Here is a 25,366-nt window from a genome sequence, read left to right as displayed (position 1 = left end):
GCCTTTAACCATTAGATATTCAGATTTCACAGGTAGAACAACCAGAAATAACAGCATATGCATAAATAAGTAATAATAAGCATTGTTTTAAATTATAGTGGCTTGAAACCCCAGCTGAGGAGAATCTGTCCATTCAGGGGAGCAGTCTTCTGCACAAGGCAGGCACAGGATGAAATATAATTTGAACTTCAGAGGCAGCAAGATTCTCACCTCTCTTTGAAATGGCAGGCTCCTGCTCGACTGTTGTCTCATTATTATTTTTACATTTAGGATATTAAACCATTATCCCTATTTCTTTCATGCTTGCTGATTAGAAAGACAAGCCAAAATTAAAAACGCTACTTGGAAGGGAGCTACCTGTTCTACAACAGGATAGCAGAGACGAATTATGCTTCCATCCGACAGTTAAGAAAGGAGAAAATAATTTACCATTAAGGTTTGAAAGCGCACACTGGTTTGGATGCAGGGGGAGGCTCCCAGCGCCGCGCAACGCTGAGGCGGCGCGGCCGGGCGCGCGGGGAGCCGTTACCGGCGCGCGGGGAGCGGCCAGCGCGAGGGCCGGCGCGGCACCCCGAGCCCCAGGAGCTGCCGCGGGGGCTACCCGGCTGGGCTATTTTTACTACGGTATTTTTTGCGTTCAGACTTTCCACTGCAGGCGGCCCAGGTCAGGGGATCCGCTCTGCCCGGGGGAGTCTGACAGGCCAGCCCAGCGGGAGTTATTTATAGAGGGGCAGGGGGGCAGAGGAAAGGGATGCGATCGGCATCATATTCTTCTGCCGCGGGGCTGCGGATGGGGAAAGCACCCACGAACAATCTCCCCCGCCCTGCCTCTCAGCCCAGCCGGGCAATGCGGCTGCGGCAGGGAATCCCCAGCGCCGCGGCACCGCCGCCCGGCCCGGCCTGACCGCTCTACCGGCCCGCCCCGCTACCGCCCACGGCCTGGGGACAGGGGGCAGTCCGGGCCGGCCGGAGGACACAGAGGCTGCGAGGCGAGTCAAGGTACCAGGCCACCTAGACAAGGCCCAGGTGCTCTTCCTTTTTTTTCGTCCATTTTTCCTCATGCAGCCTCTCAGGAAATGAGGACCCACCTCATACAGGTATTATCTCCCCCAGTTACAGATCCCAGCAAGTGGAGGGAGACTCATGCCCCAGCAGCACCCAGACTGAGGTTCAGGACAGTTCCAGATGAAACTGCACACCTTGACATGACTATAATTGACTGTGGAGGCTCACAGGGAATTAAAAACACAGATGCAATGAGGGCAGTCAAGATGAACCCTGTCTGGCCACTGTCTTCAGTTGTGTGTGTGAAGACCTTTTCAAGGAGGATTTAAGCTTTCCTTGTCCTGCTGTGACAATCCATCACTTTACAAGGGGATATCATTCACCTTTCTCCTCTGGTGCCGGAGAACTGTGCTTACCCAACCTGCCACTTATACAGTCCATTTCTTTTTGGTAGGGAGAGAAACTGGGACAGAGTAGAAACATCATTATTTTTAACTGCAATCAGGCTGCCCCCCTCAAGCCCTGCTTTTGAGCTGCTTCATCCTGAAATGAGGAGGTGTCTGGATGCTACATTTGGAACGGCCTAGGCTAAATGTCCAAGCCTAGAACCGCCCTGCCGCAAGTGGCCTGACACCCTCCCCTGCCAAATCCTGTCTGGCATTCAGAAACAAGCCATTCATCTGGCCTTGTAAGCACTTGCTGAGGATACATGACACGCTGGCAGGATTTGACTCTTCCCACACAATGTAGCAGGAGCTGCCATCTTTTAAAACCTGACTGCACCAGAAGATAGTGCCATTGTGGGTGATTGCCTCATAGCACATGCTGCTCACCCTGAAAGCAGACAACCTGGTATCCACGGTTTCCTGATCATGTAGGGTCAAAGCCACATCTCTTAAGGAAGAGCCTGTAAGTGCTTATATTGTGCCTGCTGTATTAGGATGGCCTGAATCTGCTGGGCCTCAGCATGGCAAAGACTCAGAAGCCAGACAGATGGAAGCACTGTCCTCCTGTTTGTGTCAAACGGGCCTGTTTAGAGTTCAGCATTTGTTGGTATACAGCAGCTAAATAGTGGTGAGAGCAGGAGCTGCTGGGTTTCTTCACCTAGTGTAACCATCCTGACATTCCCTTCCCTGTTCTGCCTTCTCTTGGAAGGAAAATTCCCCTCCTGGTAAATGAAATTTCTGTCTGGGTATTTATCCACCTCAGCCTCTGCATGCATTCCATGCTTGGCCATGCAAATAATGACAAGAAATTATGCGTCTGGCAGTACACAGACTTAGTATAATGTCAAGACAGTAATGTTCCTTGAGGGAGCAGAGTGCTAAGACCTAAACATGTATATCGGCTTAGCAAAAAAAAAAAAAGAAAAACAGAACCAAAAAACCAAGCAGCAGCTCCTACATTCAAGTAAGCTTGCATTTTAAAATAATTACTGGCACTGTTAACAGTCCTGGCTTTCAATTGTATCTGCAGACATCATCTAATACAAAATTAACAGCCAAACAATAATACAGATATATTAAAGTGCCCCATGTGCATTGCACATTTTATAGAACACCTCCAATCATCTCAAAGCATCTTATACTTTTGATTCACTGCACACTCAAGATATTTACCACAGGCATACAGTCAAGCGCCAGCAAAGTTTTCTGGAAATGAAGTTAATTTTTTCTTCAGTATTTAATAGTCACAGCTCCAAAAGACTGAGGAAAAAACAATGTTTTGTCCTGACAGTCCCACCCCATACTACCAGAACAAAGGCAGATTCCTCTAACCTGGGCAAATGAGCTGTGCTGTTCACCACCCTGAGAGCTTCTCAGAAAAGTAAGGTTTCATTTAAAACATGTGCTGAGTGACAACTGTACGTGTGGTTGATGGGACGGGATTCCCCACAAGCAGATAAAATTTGCTGTTGGGGTACACCATAAATGATTGATGAAACGGATAAAAAAAGTCACAAGCATTTCCTTTCTGAAGGAGGTTTGGACATTGCTTGGGATTCCCCTGGAGGAGCCCCCCGCTTCCTACAGAACCTTGATGTCCAAGATGTCACCAATTCTACAGAGACACATAAGCAGAGTGGTTCTATAATTCCTTGTATTATTCCTTTATAGTTGTTTAGGTTACCTCAGTGATGCATTAACTCAGCACTGCCTGTGTACCTGAGAAGCTTATAAGAGATTTCCAACTAAGGCATCCATTACAAAAACAAAACTAAAGAATTACAATTTAGTCCTGCTGACTAGTACATCTTTTAGGAACACAGGAAGGGTGTACGTGACCATATGGAAAAGTCCATTCCCATATTTTTACTGCTGAAAGCTAAACCTTCCCACGAGACACCGTGAATGCATTAAAAGCTCTAGATATTTGATTTCACTTAAGAGTTTCACCATCGCAGCCAGACTGTTAATAATTCAAAATAAAGTTTAATTAATTAGTCGTCTGCCATAAAACACGTCCAAGGATTCTGCATTTTAAATCAAGTGGAGCAACGATACTACTGAGTACACTGCCGTGTTTACAAACTTGTAAAACCCGCTGTTGTGCCATTTCGGTCGCGTACGGATCGGTGCGGCAGCGCGGAAGGCTCCGCCGCCCTCTCCTCGGGTGCGCAGCATCAAGCTCGGCACCCCCGCTCGCACCTGGCCGGCCCGGCGGGCGGAAAGTGGAGCCAGCCCTCCAAAAGTGAGCGCTCCCGCCCGCTCTCCGCGGGGCTCCGCACCAGCACGGCCCCAGGGAGGGCCCTCCCCCGCCCCGTTGTTCCCCTGAGCCCCTCGCCGTACTTCCCCTCTCTCACAGCGCACCGGGGAGATATCTGCTCCCCGGCTAGAGATGGGAAAGGCAGGCTAGGGGGGGCGACCCTGAAGGTTCCCACTAGCGCGTCAGCCGCCTCCTACAAGCCTCCCGCCTCCGTGCAGCCTCTCCCGTAAGGGCAGGCAAAGCGTGCTCCGTCGTCCTCGCATCCCTCTTCTTAGGGGGTGTGCAAGAAGACTGGGAGCACCCGCGCTACCCCCTTCGGACACTTGCAACCACCCAGGTATGCTGCCCCTCCCTGTGAACCTCACAGCATGACCACCTCCCGTGGATGGTGGCAGACAGCGGTACCAACTCGCCGCACAGCCGTGGGAGGGGAGAAAAGGGCGAGGAGGGAGTTCCTCCGCCTGACCCTCCGGTGCATCCGACGGGACGCGCCAGTCCTTGCTGTTGCCGGGAGGCAGCAACCGCGCCGGAGGCGAGGTCCCGGCGGGTCGGCTCCCCGGGAGCCCGGCCGCGGGTGGAGCTGCCACGGCCGTTTTGCCGGAGATCAAGCCCAAGCTTTGGTCCTGCAAACCCTGGCCGGACCTGTTGCCGTCGGGCTCGGCGCAACTCCTCTCCACTCCTTCCAACGCCGGAGTAATTAACAGGCACATCAGCCCCGTTGATCTTCCCTGATGACTTTTATGAGAGAACCGGAGAGAGTGGGACGCGAAGCTCTTCGTGAAACGCTAATAACGACCGGTTGTTAACTGAGACTTATCTACATCCCCCGCCCTTGAACTCGGCCGTCCGCGGCACTTCTCCCGCAAAGCCGCACAAGCGCGAGTTTCGACACGGGAGCGCCCTGGGACGGCACCGCCGCGGCAGGTTGGGCGTGGGCAATCGCTTGTCCCCGGCCCCCACCAGGCGCACGTCCCGGGGTTACGCCACGGGTCCGCTCTCGCTATGGCAGGTCGCAGGGCTCGGATCAGGGCTCGCCCCTTCTCTGCTTGCCCTAGCAACCTGCGGCTCTGCCCTGCAGGCTGTGCCCGGTGCACTAGGATTCCCCGCCGGACCGGCGGCCGCGGTCCCCTTCATCCGTCCGCCACCCCTTGCATCCGACGGTGGTCGGGGGTGCCCCCCTGGGAGCGCTGCCTCCCACTCGCACCCCGAGAGGGGAAGTACGGCGAGGGGCTCAGCTGCCCTCACAAGACCCCGGCCCCATGACCCCCAAGCGCGGAAGGGAGCGCACTCAGGCTCGGCTTACCCGGTTGGCGGAGAGGACCTGCCGGTAGCGCTCCTCCTCCTCGGTCAGGGCAGGAAACTGTTGCACGGAGAGCATGCTCTGGCTGCCACTAAACCCTCTCCACTTTGGCCGTTCCCCCCACCCTTCTCTACCTCGGTCTCTGACAAACTGCGGCCACCCAGCCACCGCACATACACACTTGACGGGCGGGGGGGCTCCGCATTTTGTCTGCTCGGCAGACTCCCCCTCCCCCCTCCTCCACCCAATAATAATAAACCTCCGCTAGAAAGCCGCCGCATCCCCACCCCTTTTGCACACAAGGCTCTACCCCTTGGGGACAAGCTAAAAGACAGCCCACTTGCTAATTTCACCCTAAAGCCGTCCCCCAGGGAGGGCGGATGAGATGGGCGCAGCCTTTGCTGCCCGTCCCCCACCCGATAAAGGACGCCTCGTCACGCCGCTAAGGGCTTCAGGTGGCAAGACAAGCCTGAGCCAGGGACGATGTGCGGGGCAGAACCCCGCGGAGCCTCCTCGCACCCCTTACCTTGGCTCGCTAGGGCTCTGCGGCGGGCGAGGTGCCTGGGCTGTCCCCGCAGCGCTCTGGGGCCGCCCAGATGGGCACTTGCGGCTGAAGCTGTCCGGAGCCACCGCGAGGCACGGACCCACCGGCCCTCCCGGCTCGCCCAGTTGGAGCACGGAGTACAGAGCGGGGGATGGCGAGCACGGGCCAGGCTCCCAGGTCCATCCGTCCGCGGTTCCCGGGCCCGGGAGGACCCACCTGCCTCCTGGATGCTCTTTATTTTTACGTTATGGCACGCAAAGACTCTCGTTTCACCGCAGGAAGTTTCGCGCCTACAGGGACTGCAGCGCTTTCCTCCGTAGCACAGGGGCTTGCCTTCCCCAACCGACCCTCCTCATCTCCAAAAACCAGGGGTCAAAGTGGCGCCGGCCGCTGCCGCCGGCTCGGCAGAAGCGGAGGGGAAGGGGGTCCAGCGTGAGGAAGCTCTCCTGGAGCTGGCGACAGGGTTCTCCCGCTCCTTCCCCGCACTGAGGCTCCGGTCCCAGTCCCTCCGGGGGCCCGCAAGCCTGTCGTGCCCCGTCCCTCCTGTGGGCGGACAGCGGCCACCGGGGACGCGACACCTGTACCCCCGCCGGGCCCTTTCGTGACTCCCACAAGACATCAGCTTTTAAAAGACTTATATTTTGATCCATATGTCCTCTCTTCCGTGTATCTGTATCCAAAGATATCGACTCCAGATGAATCCCGAATTTATGTACATAACCGAGCTCACAGGTGCCCTTCAAGAATGACAAATTCATCAGGACAAAAGGCACGGGCACAACCAGAACAGAAGCAGTTCAGGACCCTTCCAGGAGCCAGAGACAGCTGGCACTGGCACCATAACAGGGTTCTGAAATGGCATTTGTAAAACACAAAGGCTTCCAGTTTTTACTGTGCATGTTTTAGTGCTCCTAAAAGGTTACCATTCAACACCCCAAAAATATGCCCTGAACAACCGCTATTGGCTGTCAGCAAGGATCTTCTTCGCTTTTTTCAGCTTCTTCTCCAGATATCTTGATTTCCATACCTTTGAATTTAGGCCCCATTACTTTTTGTTTGTGTCCAAACTTTATGGGGCAGACACTGCGCACTCTGTGCTCCTGGAATGCCATTGTACTTAAGTCCTGCCCATGGTAATTGTCACCAAGCATAGCTCCCTCTGGAGAAAAGTTGTGGTTTTGTTTTTAAAACAATTGCACAAATAATAGGAAAAGCATGGAAAGAGACAGAAAGAAGCATGAGCATTTATGCAAAAATCTTCAAATTGCTTAATGTAAAACAACAAATATTTAATGCCATAATGCTTATAAAAAGTAGAATAAAACCATATTTCGGTATGTCATATTTCAGCCCTGTTAAAAATTACAATAAGAACAAATGAAAAGTGAAATTTAAGAGGTGCAACATATGGCTCAGAGTGCAAAGCCAGCTTGGCCTTGGAGGGAGGATGTCTTCTCTTCAGTAGTAGTACTAGGAATTCCAAACCCCACCCCAGTCTTGACTCTTCATCTCATACTAATTTCCTCAAGTAAGAGAGCCATTCAACCTGCAATTTCACAACTCCAAGACTCAGCCACAGCGTTCAGCACACAGAGCCTAAACTAAGTTCCACTTTTGTTGGCAATTTTATGGAAATTGCTGCAAGAGAAGCATTTAGATTAAATAATACTTGGTTCAATTAAGCCACAGTTCCCTCAGAGTGTGGCTTATTTCTAGACAGCTGCCATTTAGCTTACCTTATGACAGAGTTCAATATATCACAGAGCTCATATTGATACCCCATCCATACCAGAAACTTGTTTTCTGATAGTATAGCATACAAACTTTGTAATACAGGGTTCAAATAATTCATTAACATGTAACCATTAGTGGAAAGAAGCAAGTATGTCTCATTATAACCACTTTGACTTAATTTGATTCTTCTCCAATTTTTACCTTGATTATCCCTCCTTAGTAAATACAGACCACTACAGTATCTTCATTTTCTAATTCTTTGGAGTGTTTGATTTAATTGAATTATAAGGGCAGACAAATTTACATTCATGAAGCAAGAAAAGGGAGGAACTTCAATGCTCACAGGTAACAACTGCTAATAGAATGAAATCAAAGCAGAAGAGGGATCTCTAACTAAATGAAACTGAGGACAAGGTTGCCCAAGGACTGTCCACACCAGCACACTCAACCCGACAGCACGCACCAGAGAGCAGCTCCCACACACATCAAGCTTCCGCTGCCCGGCGCAAGGAAGTCCAAACATCTCTCACTTCTAACCCCACAACTCGCAGGCCTGTCGCTCTCAGAAATGCTGGCATACGGCAGATACACTTTGCAGCCAGAACTACTGAGATTATAATCTCAGAGTTCAGTGCTTTGAAACCACAATTAAGCATGGAAATTTTTATGAACAGATTTTGGTGCTATCTGCGTAGTTACATTTCATTCTCTAGTAGTTATGGTCAGGACAAGTGTCTAATAAATCAGCTGTATTTCCCCATGTGAGGCCAAAAAAAAAAAATCTACTAAATCCATTCCTATTTGTTTCACCTTAATCTATTTCCCCGACCCATTTTCGCAGTTTTGTCAGAGCCATAACATGAAGGAATGCGATTACATAATTCCAGCATTAATCTGATCAACAAGAACTGTCACTGCCCTAGGAGGGAACAAAAAGCACACCAAAAACTTGCGCTGCAGTACATCGTCCATTGTCATTACCCAGGAGAAGTCTGCTGCTTTACTACACTAGTCCTTGAGAAAAAACAACTTTTCCAGTCAGTTTTTGTTGTCTGACTTGGTTTTTACGTGAAAAGAACACACACGATGTCTTTGTTATTGTTACAGGGAACAAACTTTTCCAGCAAGTTTCTAATCCAAAATATATTGACAACTTGTAAGTACCTTGGTTCAGTGGAAAGATGAATTCTCACCAGAATGCATTTGGAACCAGGAAAAGCTCTCCCAAGTGTTTTCATTTTAAACATAACTAAATATTCTGCATGTTAAGTTTCCTCATTAGACTTCTCTCTATATAATTTCCCTTCAATGGCAGATTAATTATAAAATTTGTCTTCAAGTATACTTATCATATGCATTTATTTGTAAACTGTTAACATTCCAAATATTTGCTCATTACATCATGTAACAGCACATTACATTTAAATTGCTGAAAAAAACCCCTTACCTTCAGTTCAACATTTCTTTTCTAGAATAATCACCTTTCACATTTACTGAATAACAAGTGCTTTTATCTGTACCTTTTACTTCAAAGATTGCCATGCTTGCAACATGCAGCTCCAACAACAACAACAACAAAATCAGTGATTTATTAAACTGCAGATTGCTCGAACCCCCACACTTTTTTATGCCAAGAAACAAATCTCTGTTTCAGCAGGCAGACCAACAGAGTGCAAATGACTCAGATGGTTGGTAATATACACAGATCTATTTTGAATAAATTTCAAAAATAGGTATGTCTCACATATGCGAGGTTCAAGAGAGATACAAATCCTTTAAGTAATGGAATATGCCTACTCGTACATATTTGCATGAATGGAATAAAATTTTAAAGATTGGTGTGCTTTCTTTTTATAATAAAGATGATCAATAAGGAGCATTTTCCTCTCCAATATTTCACACGAATGCTGCAAAATATGCAGAAAAGAACAGTAAGAACTACTCCAAACATGCAACTCAAGTGCAGTTCATTTTTATAGCTCTGTAAAGATAGTTTTCTTTGCCTCTACGGCAAAGAGAAACTTTACATTGCAGTTGTTTTAAAGAAAAAGCTAGCAGTAAATAGAAAAGTGAGTTACGGTCACATCAGATAAAAGCTGTTTCCACAGTGGTCTCATTCATATTGATCTGCGTATTTCAACTACAAAGGTATCTTTCTGTATTTTTGGACAACACATTGTATTTTACTTCAGCTGAACAAAAATCTCTTTTCTTTTACTCTCAGTGACAAGAGAGTTACCAGCATAATCAGACACATAATAGTATCACCTCATTTGATTAAAGAAACAACACATATATATGGAATTATCGTCCAAGCATTAGTATTATGGAAAAGTTAAAGTAACAATATGGGAAAGTTTATTCCTTATACTAGAAAATAAGAGAATTCAACAGAGATGCAACTATGATTGCCTAGTGTAATTTCAATTAATTCTACAATGTTACGTACCAGTGGCCTGACATGACAGTATCGTGCATTTATAAAAATCAATTAAAAAAAAACAACAAAAAAAAAACCAACCCAAAAAATAAAATACTCTCAAAGAGCACCAATCAATGCTAAACATGGTCAACTTTTCCTTACCTCTCTTCTCTTTCACCCAACTTAGATAAAAAGTGGAAAATAAAGTGATTTTCTCCCCATTTTGTCAACCTACATATCTAAAAGCTACTACCTGTTGCAGTTTTTCTATTTTTTCTGCTGCCGAACTGTAATTACAATTGGATATCAGCTCAAATTAATACTTCTATAAGCAGCCCAAAATCAACCAAAGTAGCTTCCAAACAAACTGCAATCTTCTCTGCTAATTCACGCAAACGGTCTCACTGCTTTTGCAGGATTTGTGATGAAATTGTATATTAGACTGTTGTTGTGGTTTAACCCCAGACGGCAACTAAGCACCATGCAGCCACTTGTTCAATCCCACCCCACCCCCAGTGGAATGGGAAGGAGAATGAAAAAAAAAAAAGTAAAACTTGTGGGTTGAGGTAACGACAGTTTAATAGAACAGCAAAGGAGGAGAAAATAATAACAATAATAATTATAAAAGAATATACAAAACAAGTGGTGCACAGTGCAATTGCTCACCACCTGCTGAACGATGTCCAGCCTGTCCCCGTGCAGCAATCACAGCCCCCCAGACAACTCCCCCAAGTTTATACACTGAGCATGATGGCGTATGGTTTGGAATATTCCTTTGGCCAGCTTGGGTCAGCTGTCCTGCCTGTGTCCCCCAGCTTCTTGTGAACCTCCTCACTGGCAGAGTATGGGAAGCTGAAAAGCCCTTGACTTAGTGTAAGCACTGCTCAGCAACAACTAAAACATCAGTGTGTTATCCATATTATTCTCATCCTAAATATAGAACACAGCACTATACCAGCTATTAGGAAGAAAATTAACTCTATGCCAGTCAAAACCAGGACACCAAAACCAGGGCAACCTAATGCCCTTTGGCTTCATACCTCATCTTTCACAGGATCTCATAAGCACTTTTCAGTTAGACACAATGCTCATGTATCAGCATAAAATTTCCAGCAGAGGTTTAAGAATTCAGTTTTCTGATTTTCCTCATCTCTGAATTTAACTTGCAGTCCCTCAGCTAAGACAACGTAGCTTCTCTGATAATCTTAAAGCTGTGTGTCCTGGTTTTGTTAACAACAAGTTTCTCTTTTAGTGAATTTTCCTTTCAGCTAAAGTTTTCTTTACTAACTGCACTTTTCTGAAAGCTAGATACATGTTTTGGTAGACATAGCAATGGAATGCAAGGTCACTAATAAGGATACATGTCCTGCAAGAAGGGCAACAAGGAATGGCGAACTGAACAGGTGACTAAAACTGACCAACTAAGTATTCCATCCCATTCATGTCATACATCATATAAAAGTGGGAGATCACAAGGATCTCATCCCTTTTCCCTATTGCCAACATTAGGAGAGGACTTTGCGAGTGGTCCCTGCGAACTGAGGCCTAGTGACAGACTGAATCCAGTTCCGGTCATCTGCAGAGTCCAATCCAGGACTCCTGGGTGCAGACTTTGCTACTGCTGGAGCAGTGCTGGTCTTCACCAGGACTTTCAAGATGAGTTTTGTATATTTTGTATTATTTTCTCTGTTTTATTAGTAGCATTAGTAAAACATTTTTGATTTTTTCCAACTCTCTCTCTGTCCTTCTTTTGCCTTCCAATCACCTGTACTTAGTGGGAAGGTGGAGGGGCTAGAGGGGAGTTAAGGGAAAGAGGAGGTTAACAAAGCATCTGCCACAGTTTGTCACCCTGCAATCAAAACTTGACACTGTGTAAACCTTTCAGTTCTACCAACCAATACTGATATCCCAAGGCAAGGTATTCTAAACTGTCAGTAAGAAAATATTTAAACATATAAAAGATTAGCTAGGTAGTTTATGCATTAGCAAGCACTATCCACATGGCTTCAGAACAACATATAATTGTATTGTTACGGTGTTCAATTACGTTTTTGCACATCTATGTAAATATTCAAATGTGATATTTATCTACACAAATAGTCAAGTGATGCTTTAAGTTTAACTTCAAATTGCTCTTCTGCTGTTGGTGGTGGGGGACACATCCCTGTACCCTGAAACTACTTCACATCCATGTTCAGCACATGCATCTGTCCATTAAATTAAGTTTTCAATTGGTTTGATTTTGAGGAAACAAGGGGGGGTGGGGAAGAAAAAAAACAAAACTAAACCCCAAAGCCTGTAAGGCGGCCCATTATATTGTCTGTGATACAGTTGACTTCAAAGACAGTTCACATTTCCTTTCTCTGAACAAAGTTCTGACAGGAGGCCCCAGAATATTCAAACTTAAGTGATCTGAAGCTCCCCATTAGTTGCTATAATTAAAACTGACACGAAGACAGAAGTTATTGTGTGATACAACCTAAAGACTAGCATAAAAATACTAATCTTCAATAAACCACTAAATTGATTTTACAGGAAACAAATACTGAAGATATCATTTTATGCTAACTTTTTAATATTATGAAATAGAGACAAGGGAAAGTAACACAATATATTAATAGAAGAGATGTTAACAGATCTCAGTCAGATAAATTACATCAGCACTTCAGTGTAGACTAAAACCTACTATTACTGTCAGTGTCTGAATTCAGTTTTGTGCTGTTACTATAATAACGCAAAGGTGACATTTCTTCCCTCCTCTGCAGTTTTCTTGGCAAACAGTATAGGTACATAATCTATGCATATTAAGTTCTGTTAAACACAGACTAACATTCGAGGAATAATAGCTACCTAAAGCCTGACTGAGGTATATTAAATATTGAGCTGTTTCAGTCATTATAGACCATGAGCCATGCAACCATCACAACAGCGACTCCAAACACTGGCAGCATAATGAGGTTCTTGTATTTTTGCCATGATGATTGTTCAACTTCTACTTCATCCTTTCTTCTCTTATTCTTTCTTCGTCCTTTTAATCTGTTTTCAAAAGCTTCCAGTTCAGCCTAGATGAAGAAAACCAGAAGCCGTTAACATTTGTCAGAATTAAAGCCAAATACATATGCAGATTTTAAATAACATTCCAAAGACCATTTATAAAACAACTGACTGCCAACAGAAGTTCTATATCTCTTACTATATCCCATGGTTACAAAGCACTTTGCTTCCAAGTATTAAACCATTGTTTAGTTTCCTACAAAAAACAACACCAAAAATGCAACCAAATGAAGTTTTACATTAGTTTAAATCTGGGTGAGTATGTTAAGCCAAAATGAGATTGTTATTTCCATGAAATATGTCAAAGATACATTACTTTTACTATTAAAGAAAAGCCCTTGTAAGTATTTAAGCTATTACAACATTGTATGTAAGAGCACAGGTCGAAATCTTCAAAGACGGTCCCCCACAACAAGGATGTGCTCTCTGCTAAAAATGAATTAATAAAAATATAAATACATAAAATATGATATTTGCCCCAATTCTGTATATTTTGCCTGCTCCGTTAAATTTTAGATAAATAGCTATAATCTTAGACATGCACAACAAGATTCCATTTGTTAAAAGTTACAACCTACCTATGACTGCAGCCGGTACACAGCATTCTTCAAAAGAAAGCACATGCCCTTGGACCCCAAAATTAAGCAAAGCAACTTAAAAAATAAGAAGAATGCCAAGCTTCCACCCACAACAGCAGTTTCAGGGTAATGCCCGGAATGAACAGTAGGATCCTCTGATCCCTGTTCCTCACACCCCTCCATATCCTTTTAAAAGGGTATCAAGAGAACACAGACAAAACTGATTTTAGACTACAAAGCTTCAATAAAACTGGAATTAGGCATCCTGGAACAAAGAGCATAAGACTGGGATGAAGGTCCAATAAGGAGTCATCTAGGAAAATCGGAAAAGATGGTTTAAAGGAGAGCTGAGACAGACTAAAACCAGAAAAGGTCCGACAACTATCTGGATTTTTGGGTAGACTTGTCAGCTACTAGAGAAAGCATGGGATGAGGAGCCAGGGAGCAGAAACACTAGAAGACCTGAAAGAGAGAAGAGAGATGGCAGCAGCAGAGTGCAGCAAGTCGGGACTGGCTGGGCAAAAGGTGTAAGACTGAGCTGAAGCAGAGGAAACGTGGCCAGTGAACAGATACAAAGCCTGGCCATGAGAGGAGATAAATCTAAATCACTGTGGCTGCAGTGCTGCCAGGAAGAGGGGCACTAAGACAATAAGGTGGGTGCATTAGAGAAAGAAGAATAAGACTGTTTTGGGAAATGAGCAGAGAAGCAGCCCAGTAAATATAATTTTCCTTTGGAACTCAAGATTGCCTGATGTCTGGTCTTCCTCTACTGACAGAAAATATTTGCCAAGAGCTTCACAAAGCGAATCTTACTTCCCTTCTTGTGCCAGATACCACTGTTAGCAGGAGAAAGGGACCCATTTTGATGTCTATTCCTTTGTACCCAGTAAAGGCAGAAATTGTTGGCATTTCTCTAACAATATAGGATAGAAGTTCAGACAAAGTTCCACAGCCTGCTATTTGAAACAAGATTACTTTAAACTAGCTAATCCTCCTTTAGAAAAGCAAAGTAATGAAACAGTTTTTCAAAATCCAAAAATCCAAATGCAGGTGCAGAGTTCTTAAGGTTTTATAGATAATATGGCAGTATTTTATTTTACACAGACACTAAATAAAATTTGAGGCTTCTATATATACTTGTGAGCTGTAAGTGAAGAATGCCTCACGAATTGCAGTAATCTGAATTAAAATATAGGGCTCAAACAATTATATAACAGGTACTGAATTGCCTTCCTAGTGATCTTTATAAAAACTGAGCTAAAAATAAATACATTATAAAAAACAAAACATAGAATGAAAAAATGTTCATGGGCCCAAAATACAAGAAAGAAGCTATCACTATCTTTGAAAAGCTACCTATGGATTTTATATGACTATCATAATTCCCAAAGTGTCACCTCAATGATCTCTGAACAATAAAGTAATGGTTGTGGCCAGTCTTCAAACTACCTTAATTTTTGAAGCTTTATTTAGAGTGAGAACCTAACTTCCTTGTGTAAAGACATATTAAAAGTAAAATGAAATGCATTTATTTAAACTGTATCCTCAAAACAATTTGATGTGAGATACCATCTAATTTAGTATTGCTCAGGTACCAGCTTTCTCTCCTTCACGTGTTATTCTCTATATTCTTCCTGCACTGGAAGGAATAGCAGCCCCAATGGAAAACATGGCCAAATGCATGCAAATAACAGTGACTATACAGACAGAAAGCATATATTGTGAAGTTGTAGGTCTTGTATTTTATAGGAGGGAGGGCACTTTCATAACTTCTAAGGAGCTGTTAAAACATTTTTCTTTCTAAGAAAAAAGGAAACAAAATCTTTCATACAACTCTTTAAATTAGAATTCAGGTTTGAGACCTTGACTTTCAGTATCGAAACTCTTGACTACTACCAGTTACCTCAAAAATTTACCCAAGTCTTTCACACTAGAGTGGGACAGAGAAAGCGCTTGATCTGAACTGTTAAATAATCAAAGTACTGATTCTTCTTCCTCCTCCAGCAATTCTGAAAACCTTGGCTTCACATAGTGCCTTTGAATTAGAAGCAGAGGGAAATTTTGGCTGCTGGGCCATGATGAGAAGCCTAACCAAGCTGTTTCCCTTCTACTAAGAAACAAGTTATTCCATCTGTAAATGATATTAGCAGAAGCTGCTACCAAATATAGCAAATAGCAAATACCAAAATACAAATGTGCAGACTTACCAGAGCACTAACTTGTCTGTGTATAAAGGATTTAATGAAGTATTAATCAAAACAGGTCTTGGGAAGCTGTAACAGATGAACTGTCTATATAAAAATGTGCTAATGAGAGATTAGGAAGGTGGCAGAAGATGCAAACGTTGGTCAGAAGGGAGCATACTCAACAAATATATATTCTTAATGTGATGTCCTCCAATTTGCATCACCAGATGGCAGATTATGAGATCAAATTGGAAGGGAATAAATTTTAGATGAAAGGCTGCAGTAGCTGAGGTTAGTACTTGTGTGCAATTCTAGAGCCTATTTATTAGTTACTGTTGTCCTACTTTTTAAAATTGGTTTTGTCCTATTTTTTTTACTGTTGTTGTCCTAGTGTTTGCTATTGTGCTATATAACTGGCCACTCTTAATTAACCTTTTAATAGCCTTGATTATGTATAGGTGACATCTTCAATCTCTGAAGCTGTATCCATCACAAAACACATATGCAAAAGCAGTTGCCATATATTGCACAAGGGTACTGCTGGACTGTAACTGTGAGACTTAGTGGATGTACAAGCAGGAAGCAACAGTGGCCTCGCTGCAGAAACAATTGCTGCTGAGGAATCAAAACAAAAATAATGTTGCGTACTATGCTGGTGGAGGGAATCTGCTACAGTTTCAGAGGATCCTCACTACTGAGACTTTACTAGAGGGACTTACGGGATATTGAGGCAGAAATCATTAGTAACTGGGATACCTTCTGGAATGCATGACAACACAATCGGTGCAAATACAAACACCAGTAACTTTGAATTTCTAGCTCTAGAATTGTAAGCATGTTCCTCACAAGTGTATGTGTCCATTACTACACTCCAGTACTTAGCCTGCACACCCATCAGCTACAGATGACCTCTAACAAAATGTTTCACACATCTATATGCAAGATACCCTTCCTGACTTATGTCCCACAACTAACATTTCCAAGGTCAACTCAGAAAACAAGAAGAATTAGATGAAGTATTTGGGAGTTGTATGAGGGAATATGTGACAAACGTTGTAGGCAGTTGAGGCATGAATATAATAATAAACATTACGAGATGATCACAACACAGTGCCCTGGACAACAGGTACAGAACTGCATGTTTTTCCTGCACAAGGAGTAGACACGCTCCCCTTTGAAAAACAAAGGCAGGCCTTGCTAGAGCATTGCTTGGTAGACTTAATGCTGTAACAAAGTCTGTAGGCAATTAATCAAAGTATAAGTAACAGAAGTTGTGACCCACAGAGAAACTGTCTATCCTAATGAGACTGGGAGAAGAACACAAGAGGATGGGGCTTGTGAGGAAGCCTCCCATGCCCCCTTTCCAACAGGGAGTGAACCAGTGCTATGCGACAGAGACGGAGTGTAACATGCTGGTATAACCTAATACATAACTCTTGTGATAACTGAGTAACAGAAGAGTCAGAAAGCACATGCTGGGCTTCGAATATGGTCTGGTGTCACATGCTCAGGCAAAGGCATATGTGCATGAACTGTCAGGGAGAAGCACATTAAGGCTGCAGCCTCCAGATGACAAACCTGACCCAGCCATCACCACCAACCAACCTTATGGTTAGTGCCTGAGATACGATTAGTATTAGTGTCTCCAGGCAGGTGGCACAAAAGCTTTTTGGATTACAATACTGACAACATATGCTCACCAACAACAGCAATTACAGTAAATACACGTTTTCCTCCCTCCAGAGACCTTGAAGAACAAAGACTCATTTAGGCTTCCTCATTCTTTCATGATGGGAGGGAGGAGGGAAGCTGCACCCAATATTTAAATCTCTATGGAGGCTATTCAGCAATTCTGTGTGGTTTATGCATTATGAAGTGTTCAATTACAATCAAGAGTACTTAGTATTTTAAAAATAAACTATACTATACACAGTTACAGTCATGCAAGATTAAACCAACTAATTAATATTTTGCATAAAATTATGAAAATTGTTTGGAAAAATGTGGACTCTTAACCATTATAAATCATTCACAACACACGTAGTAAGATAACAGCTGACAGGAATGACTGTGCATATCACATTACAAACTACACATCTTCAGCTGCATGCAAATTAAATGATTTACTAACCAGAACAAAGTGGGGAGGAAGTAAGCGAGGAAAAAGAAAGGTTGATACCTGTTGTCTTCGTTTTTCTTCCTCAATAGCAGCTTTGGCTTCTGCTTCTTTTATCTGTTCAGACATACAAAGTGATAAGCAACTGTTGTAAACAGCAGCTAAACCTATTTTCTTAGAGTCATAATCACTCCTTTAGAATGGTACTAACCAAACATCAGCAAAACTTTCATCAAGCGAGATCTTATATTACAAAATATTCTCAGAAAAAGCTGCATCACATCACATTTGGAAAACATGGAACATACAATGGCTACAACAATGTTATAAATTGAACTTCTGATTTCAACTTGACAAGTTCAACTGACAAATACAAAACCCAAAAGGAACAGTTTGTTCACTAACAACCGGGAAAATTCCTAGACAGTTATTCTAAGTTTTCAGCAACTTTATCCTCAATCCAGTACACTTCATACATACCGATAATTCCTATGTAAGTATATAATTTACACACACATATTTCATTCCAAGTACTTGAAATATTCACTGACTACTAGAGTAAAAGGAAGCCTCTATGTTTGTACCAAATAAGACATATAATAATAATGCATAATGAAACTGCTTTCAACCTCTCGGTGTAATGCAATCTAAATGTAATTAAAAATGCTCCACCATCAGAAAGCCCTATGAAAAGAAGTAATGGGAGTAACAGTTGATATTCCTATATAAATGTTTTACAGTGTTCAAGAAAGCAAATCAAATGCTAGAAATTATTAAGAAAAGAATGGTATAGAAAAAATGTCAATATGTAAACACATGATACACTTGAATCTCAGCTCCTGCATTCAGTTTTGGTCCTGCAATAACAAAAGAATGTAAATCCTGAACATATACAGAAGACAACAGATGGAGTTGCTTCCATCTAAACAGATGCATAACCAGGATTCATCAGGGGACTAACAAGGCACAAAATCCCAAAGAATGTGTAAGATGCCAAATAAGGATAAAACATCGATAATTATTTTTCATAATACAAAAGCAAAGTCATAAAATGAAATTACCAGGAAGCTGGTTCATAACAGAAGGAAATATTCTACTCCCACAGAGTATTTGGCTAAATCTAGAATGTTTGTAGATGCCAAAACTTTATGTCGACCAAAAAACAACTAGGCGTGCTACCAGGAGATAAATCCAAAGACCATTAAACAGAAAGACACCAGCTCAGTCTCTGAAATTCCCATAGTCAGAGATCACTACAGTAACAGTAGTAATGGGAAGTGTAAACTGGGGAAGAATATGTGTCTGCCTTCTTGTATACATTTCTTGGACCTTTAGCACTGTGGCCACTGAATCACTGCCTTAGAAAAGCTAGATGTAAAAATCTGATTAATAACTTGAAATGAAAAACAGTCTTGATCATAATAACCAGATGATTTGCATACTAACAGTAACAATAATTTCCTAAATATGGTTTGCACAGGTGGAATTTGTTCTAAACAATTTGCAATTCAAAAGCTCTTGATGACTAAGGAGAAAGCACACTAGTCCATGCTTTAGCACACTGCAGCTCAGTGTGCATTGAGGACAGGGTAAACAGAACAGTCCAATTTGCAGATTTTCAAACAATTTTTTTAATTGCCAAACCATATAACAAATAAAAGCATTATTGAGAATTTCATTAATCAAGACACAATGTCAGATTCTCTCTTTAGAAGAGCATATAAAAGACCTTTCTGCCCATACACACCTGAAATCAGAAAGTCTGGTGTGGAAAAAACTGCCCACTTATCCTCCTGGCATTCCACTGCCATCTAAAGGCAGAATTCCAGCTCCAAAAGAAAAAGTGAGCCACAGCAACAGGAGAGCTTCTTTTTACACTGGTGTGGTCATATGTGTATAAGATACATAGGTATCATATACGTAAGTAGAGGGAAGCATAACCATTATAATCACAGTATGGAGAAACATTTCTAGAACTATTTCTTTAATAAAATGTCCAGTAAAAGATGAATTCAGATCCTCAGAAGTGCATACTCACTAGGTGCTATACATGAAGAGTTTCATTAAGAGTTAACACACTTTGGTTTTGGAAAGTGATGGTTGTTTTCCAACTGTGCAAACTAAGTTATCTTTGTAAACATCTGCTGTTTTTAACAGACTTTTTCCAGTCTTAACACATTAAATGGCAACTGACATAATAAATTACTTTCGTCAAGTGCATACAATAATAGAATATTCTAGTGTGGCATTTACAAGTCAACACAGGCTACAAAGAAGTGCCTGGTAAGAATTTAAATAGAACTTTAGAAGTTTATATCAAAAGCCCCAAACAATTAAATCTATGTTCTTCTGTGAGCACGGTACACACAGCCAGGTTACGCCACACAGTATGTCTGTGGCATTGCTTATAGCAGAAACTTGCAGCCATTTGCTCATTGTGTTAGACCATTCCTCCCCGTGGATTACAATGTCAGGGGTGAGAAATAGGAACTAGTATATCCTGAAGTCAAACAGCAGCCGACACTGTGCTCACTGCACCACACTGGGACACGTTGCTGTATCCCAGCTCATGGAGTCGCTTGTGAATTCACCTCATGCACTTCATGTCCTATGAACTTATCTCCACACTCCTACTGGAACTGTTTGCTATGGTTGGGATTTTCTGAAGGCATATCCCAAGAGGCTTATCATTTGACCTGCTTGCAAATTTGCAGGATTTGGTATATGTGGTACTTGCTAGAACTTGCCAGTCAATCCTGTAAGTCTGAGCAGAAACTGACAAAAGTCAGCTTTGCCCATTGAGTTTTTGGGCTACGCATTTATTACATCTAACAATCAATTGATAAACACTAAGCAAGTTATACACCAATTCTTTTTTTTAATGTTTTATAAAAGGTTTATAAGAGCAAGGTTGATATTCTGTCTCTCTGGGTGATAGCATGCAGCATTTTCTTTACTTCATAAACGGCAGAACTAGGGACAAGTCACATTTGCAGCAGGCTAAAAACCTATACTGCAATTGCTGAAAACTCTGCGTTCTTCTCGTAGAGGGTAACTAATAAGGTGTGACAGGATTACACGCTTCATGGTGGGCAAGTTGAGCATTCAGTGGCTGCAATACTTTCACAGGAATGAGCAGATCTAACAATGTCCTGTGAAGCACCCTGGCTCTAATACTACAGCACTGATCAAGAGCAACGACGATCTTATCATCACTGATCATCATGTTTCTCAGAAGAGGAAAAAACGTGTTCTAACAAATAAAAACAACAAGAACAACAACAACGAAAAAACCAATATTGTTTTAACATAGTATTTCACTGTGTTAATTAACACTGTCGACAAACACTGTAATTCTCCCCCTAAGCCAAACGCATGTCTGAAAAAGGAGCTGCTAATAAACAGCATATCTACTTATGTTGTATTTTTTGCTTGTATTGCCTTGAAAAATAATTCTGCGTTCATTTTTTCCTTCTTTTCTTGAAGCACTGAGAAAAAATCATAGCTACAATGGATACATTACCTCAGATGCTTTCCGTTTCATTTCCTTGCATAATGCATCACATTCCAGTGAAACTTGGCCATCTTCTATCTTGCTGCACTGTACTTCCTGTTAAGTATAATTTGAGTCTTTTAGAATAGCTTCCTTATATAAAATTTTAGTTATAATGTCCATTTCTTTGTGAAAATTATAAAACATTCTTATTTAGTAAAACACTGGTTACACAGAAAATAAAGCTCACGATGAAACATTATTTGAACCTGTAATTCTGTATGAAATTGTCCTTTTATCTTTTCCTTCTTTCTGAAAAGGTAAGCTGAAAGCAAGAATAAATCAAATAGTCCAGTTTAATTTCTCCTCTATTCTCTTTACTCTTGTTTACCTAAGAGAAAGTAAGATAACCTTCTGAACTCTGGCAGAAAGAGCTAGCATTCAGAGTCTCAGCAACTTCATATACATTCTCTTAACTGGCTGAAATTACAGGGCAAGGCCTGGTCATGGAGAAAAAAAAAAAATAAATTCTCACTCATACCTCCTCCCCTCTCCCTAATATTGAAAACAAAAGAAAAAGAAAAAAAAGGTGGCTGTCTGTAAGCAGAGATCATTCAATTTGAAGCACTTGTTCTGCACATCATCTTTTCTCTTGCTGAACATCCCACCCGCAAGACTTCTGGTTGCACAAGACATTTCTTGGAGAAGCTGAAAACTCTGGGGAACTGCAACCTGTTTGGAAGGCTCAGAAGCTAAGTGGGTCCAGAAAAATAATTTAAGCACCTTTTAATTAAGCCAGATAACAATTTGTTGTTGTTAAGTCATTATTATTTACCAGGACTTCACATCAATTTCTGTTCTTCCTCTTATAATGCTATATAGGTATAATAAACTTGTTAAATTACTTTGTCCCTTATCTTTGTTAGAAGCTTAGGAAGCTGATGCCTGTACCTGCTTTTAGGTTTGCAGAGAACCACAACTGATTACATTAGTTATGGATTCACAAAATCTGTGCTTGTTCTAGCTTACGTAATTATAAACTTTCCAAATATTGTCACCAAAATGTTTGTTTGTTTTTTCCTCAAATTACTCCATGTCATCTGACTATTCTCCTGAATGAGCTACAAAAACTCAAGTGTGCTTGAAGACAAAGCTATTGTAAGTCAGGTAGCTAACAGATTTTACAACAGTGAATCTTTTGATATTGCAGCCCAGATCTTCAGCTGATGTGAACTGGTATATCTCTAGTAGAATAACTGGACCTGCCTGCACCAGAGACAATCCATCCATATAAGCCTAGGAACATGCAAAGAAAACACATTGTTTTCCAAACTGTAACTTAGAAATTCACCTTTTTCAGTCTCTTACAGTGACATCGGAGTTTGACCTTCTGGCTGCAGTTCAGAGGGCAGCTACCTGAATGGCAAATCTCTTTACACCGGTGACCACAGGGCAACTATAAAGAACAGAACACACAAATAAAACCCCCACATCAATGAATAATTGTAAAACTACAAAGAATCTATGAACTGGTTTTATTTCAGACACAGCAGCTTAACAGAAAACTAATTCCGCTTATCAGTTTTTCCTCTGTGAAACAGTTGAAATTTTTTTTTTGGCAAATGCCTTCTTGTTATTTACTCTATTTCAGTTTCTGTAGAATGAATTATCTTATATAGGCACAGTGTTCTGGTTTTGGCTGGGATAGAGTCCATTTTCTTCCTTGTAGCTGGTATAGTGCTGAGTTTCGGATTTAGTAGGAGAAGAATGTTGACAATACATTGATGTTTGGGTTGTTGCCAAGCAATATTTTCAACATTTATAATGAAAATATTATCATTCAATTATTAAGAACTGAGATACTGATTTAAATATGTGGTTAGCAATGTAGCAGTGCTCCCAGCATTATATTAAAGAACAAGAAAGCAAACCATTTTTTTCAATTTCTGTTAAGAACTTGACTGAAAATATACCTTGCTTATATACGTACCTATAAGAAATCTTCACAAAAGTGATTTTTCATTTTCAATTACATAATCCAATACTGTTAATAACTAAAAGTGGAATATCACATAAGACACCCAATTAATTTACAGAGGCAGCTTTAAATCCACCAACTATTTAAAATGGCATTTGATATTGTTCTTCATATAAGAGCGAAATTTCACCTCTTCACCATCAAGGGATTAAGACAATTTGGAAAATACTGTGAGACATACAATTTTAATACATTTTTCATATTTATTAAAAACTGAAAAAGGTATACATACTACATCACTGCACCCACAAGAATAAGAACGCTAAATAAGATAACTACAAAATCCAGATGTAAACAGTTCTTGTTGATTCTCAGAAGTTCATTGGAACTGGCTCAAGCTCTCAGCTAGTACCATGAAACACACACCTAAACAGAATGCAAAACTTTCCAACAAAAATTATGGAACAGACACACATATTTTCATGTCCATGCCAGTCACAAACTATTATTACGCTGATAGATACTTTGCAGTTTAGGCTCATTTTTCTTAGTCAATGTCTAGGCACATTTCACACAGGACTAACAGAAACCTCTAAGTCATCATGTTCAGTCCTAAAGCCCAGTCCTCCTAAAGGGAGGCGCCTCCTCTGATGCCCTAGGACTGGGTAAAGCCTTGACATGAAAACAGTCCCCCATTCTGCCACCACTTTCACTGTTTTGCTAAGGAGGCTGTTCCAGGAACTCTCTATAAGATGCAAGAGCTTTTCTAAATCTCCCACATTTATTCTACACTAGTTTAAACCCTTTAGGTTTTATCCTGGTATTGAAATATTTCTCTGCTGTCCTTTCATAAAAGGCTCTTTATTCCCATAGTATTTCCTTCATAGAATTTCAACCAGTTTAAATCAGTGTTTCTTGAATACAGTAGCCAGAACTGCATGTAATATTCCAAATGACATCTCAGCAGGAAGGACTCTGTGACAATGCCTTAATTGCACCTTATTCTTAATAGAATATCTTCCCCAATACATCTTCAGCTCTCATTTGCATTTCTCTCCATGCTGTGACAATAAGAATTTCTGCTGTTTCCTGGGAGCTTATTATTAGCCTTGACATGCATGGTCTTACTTTTTTTTTTTTCCCTGTATCTAATAACATGCCCCAAATACATGTGTTCTGCAGATGCATTTCCTCAGTTGTCACGTACTGGCAACACCCCATAAATTTTCATCAGAAAATTCCAATATTTTTTGGTGCAAATGTCATTACTGAAAACAATGCAAGGTCAGGCGTAAATCCAGTTCTTGGGAAAATGTCCTTACTGTTAACATCTCTTGGTCCAACCTTTCATTTAGTTTTGTTCTTCTTTTTTTTTTTTTTTTTTGGGGGGGGGGCTGGGTGGGGGAGAGGGGGTTTAAAAAGATAGTAAAATACGAGCAGTTGTTTCCTTTAGCCCACCTTTATCCTTGTATTAACCCTCTTCTGGATCTGAACTAGCTATTCACTAAGTGGCGCTGACTCAATTGCTCTGCTGAAGCCTTATGTAGCAGATCTAATCAATTTCCTTTATCTGGAGGGGAAAAAATATAAATTGGTCATCTTATCAAAGAAGGAATTTAGGTTTGTTTTTGCATTTTGCCTCATTTTGAGAGGATGAGAGGAGAAACTTGTCTTTAAGCTTTGTATGCTGCTGACATCGGACTACCAGCCAGAACACAGAGTCTAATAGCTGAGGCTGCTCACCAGTGACCACAATCTCTGCAAAATCAATTTGCTACTGTATGACCTCTGTGCAGCAGAGGGTCCTTCTCCCTACCCAAAAGCATCATACACAATAACACGATCTAGTCTCATCTGCAAGTGATCCCATGCTGACCACAACAATCCAGGACTAGAACTATTACTTCCAGCTTACTCTTCCATAATAATTAGGCACTTTTCCATTATTAGTGTTAAAGCCCAAATAAACAGCCTTATAACTGACATGTCAGAGCTGCAAATTCAAGGCAGTGGCTCTCTCCTCAACTTCCAGGTGCTACTGCAATAAAATTCTTACATTACGTTCCATTAGAGCAAAATGTGCATAGCACAGAAATACGTTTAATCCAATACTGAAATCCAAATTTACACATTTGGATCTTTGCATAGAGCTACACAGTTCACATCCACAGAGACAGAGGACAAGAACGAAGCTGACAGTGTAACTTCCTTTTTACTCACTCCAATGCAAAACCAATATTAAAAAAAATA

At 41.8% G+C, this 25,366-nt stretch overlaps 2 protein-coding genes across 3 annotated transcripts in view; both read right to left on the bottom strand.

The window, feature by feature from the left end:
* Positions 1–5,136, bottom strand: part of CORIN (corin, serine peptidase) — a 142,061-nt gene extending 136,925 nt beyond the window's left edge. For both annotated transcript variants that reach the window (XM_082051152.1, XM_082051153.1), the window contains exon 1: positions 5,015–5,136. In XM_082051152.1, the coding sequence (XP_081907278.1) occupies positions 5,015–5,089 (75 nt within the window). In that variant the 5' untranslated portion in view covers positions 5,090–5,136. The remainder of the gene's footprint in view (positions 1–5,014) is intronic.
* A 3,574-nt stretch (positions 5,137–8,710) lies between these two features.
* The window catches only part of NFXL1 (nuclear transcription factor, X-box binding like 1), a 50,435-nt gene continuing 33,779 nt past the window's right edge, over positions 8,711–25,366 (bottom strand). Inside the window, exons 19-22 of the mRNA XM_082050333.1 lie at positions 22,490–22,594; positions 21,169–21,255; positions 17,709–17,762; positions 8,711–12,773 (exon numbers count right to left, since the gene is read on the bottom strand). Coding sequence (XP_081906459.1) covers positions 12,600–12,773; positions 17,709–17,762; positions 21,169–21,255; positions 22,490–22,594 — 420 coding nt within the window. The 3' untranslated portion in view covers positions 8,711–12,599. The remainder of the gene's footprint in view (positions 12,774–17,708; positions 17,763–21,168; positions 21,256–22,489; positions 22,595–25,366) is intronic.

The sequence above is a fragment of the Streptopelia decaocto genome (assembly GCF_964273445.1).
Source record: "Streptopelia decaocto genome assembly, chromosome: 4".
Taxonomy (NCBI): Eukaryota; Metazoa; Chordata; class Aves; order Columbiformes; family Columbidae; genus Streptopelia; species Streptopelia decaocto.
Note: the sequence above shows the minus strand (reverse complement) of the source record. Positions and strands in the feature narration are given on the sequence as shown.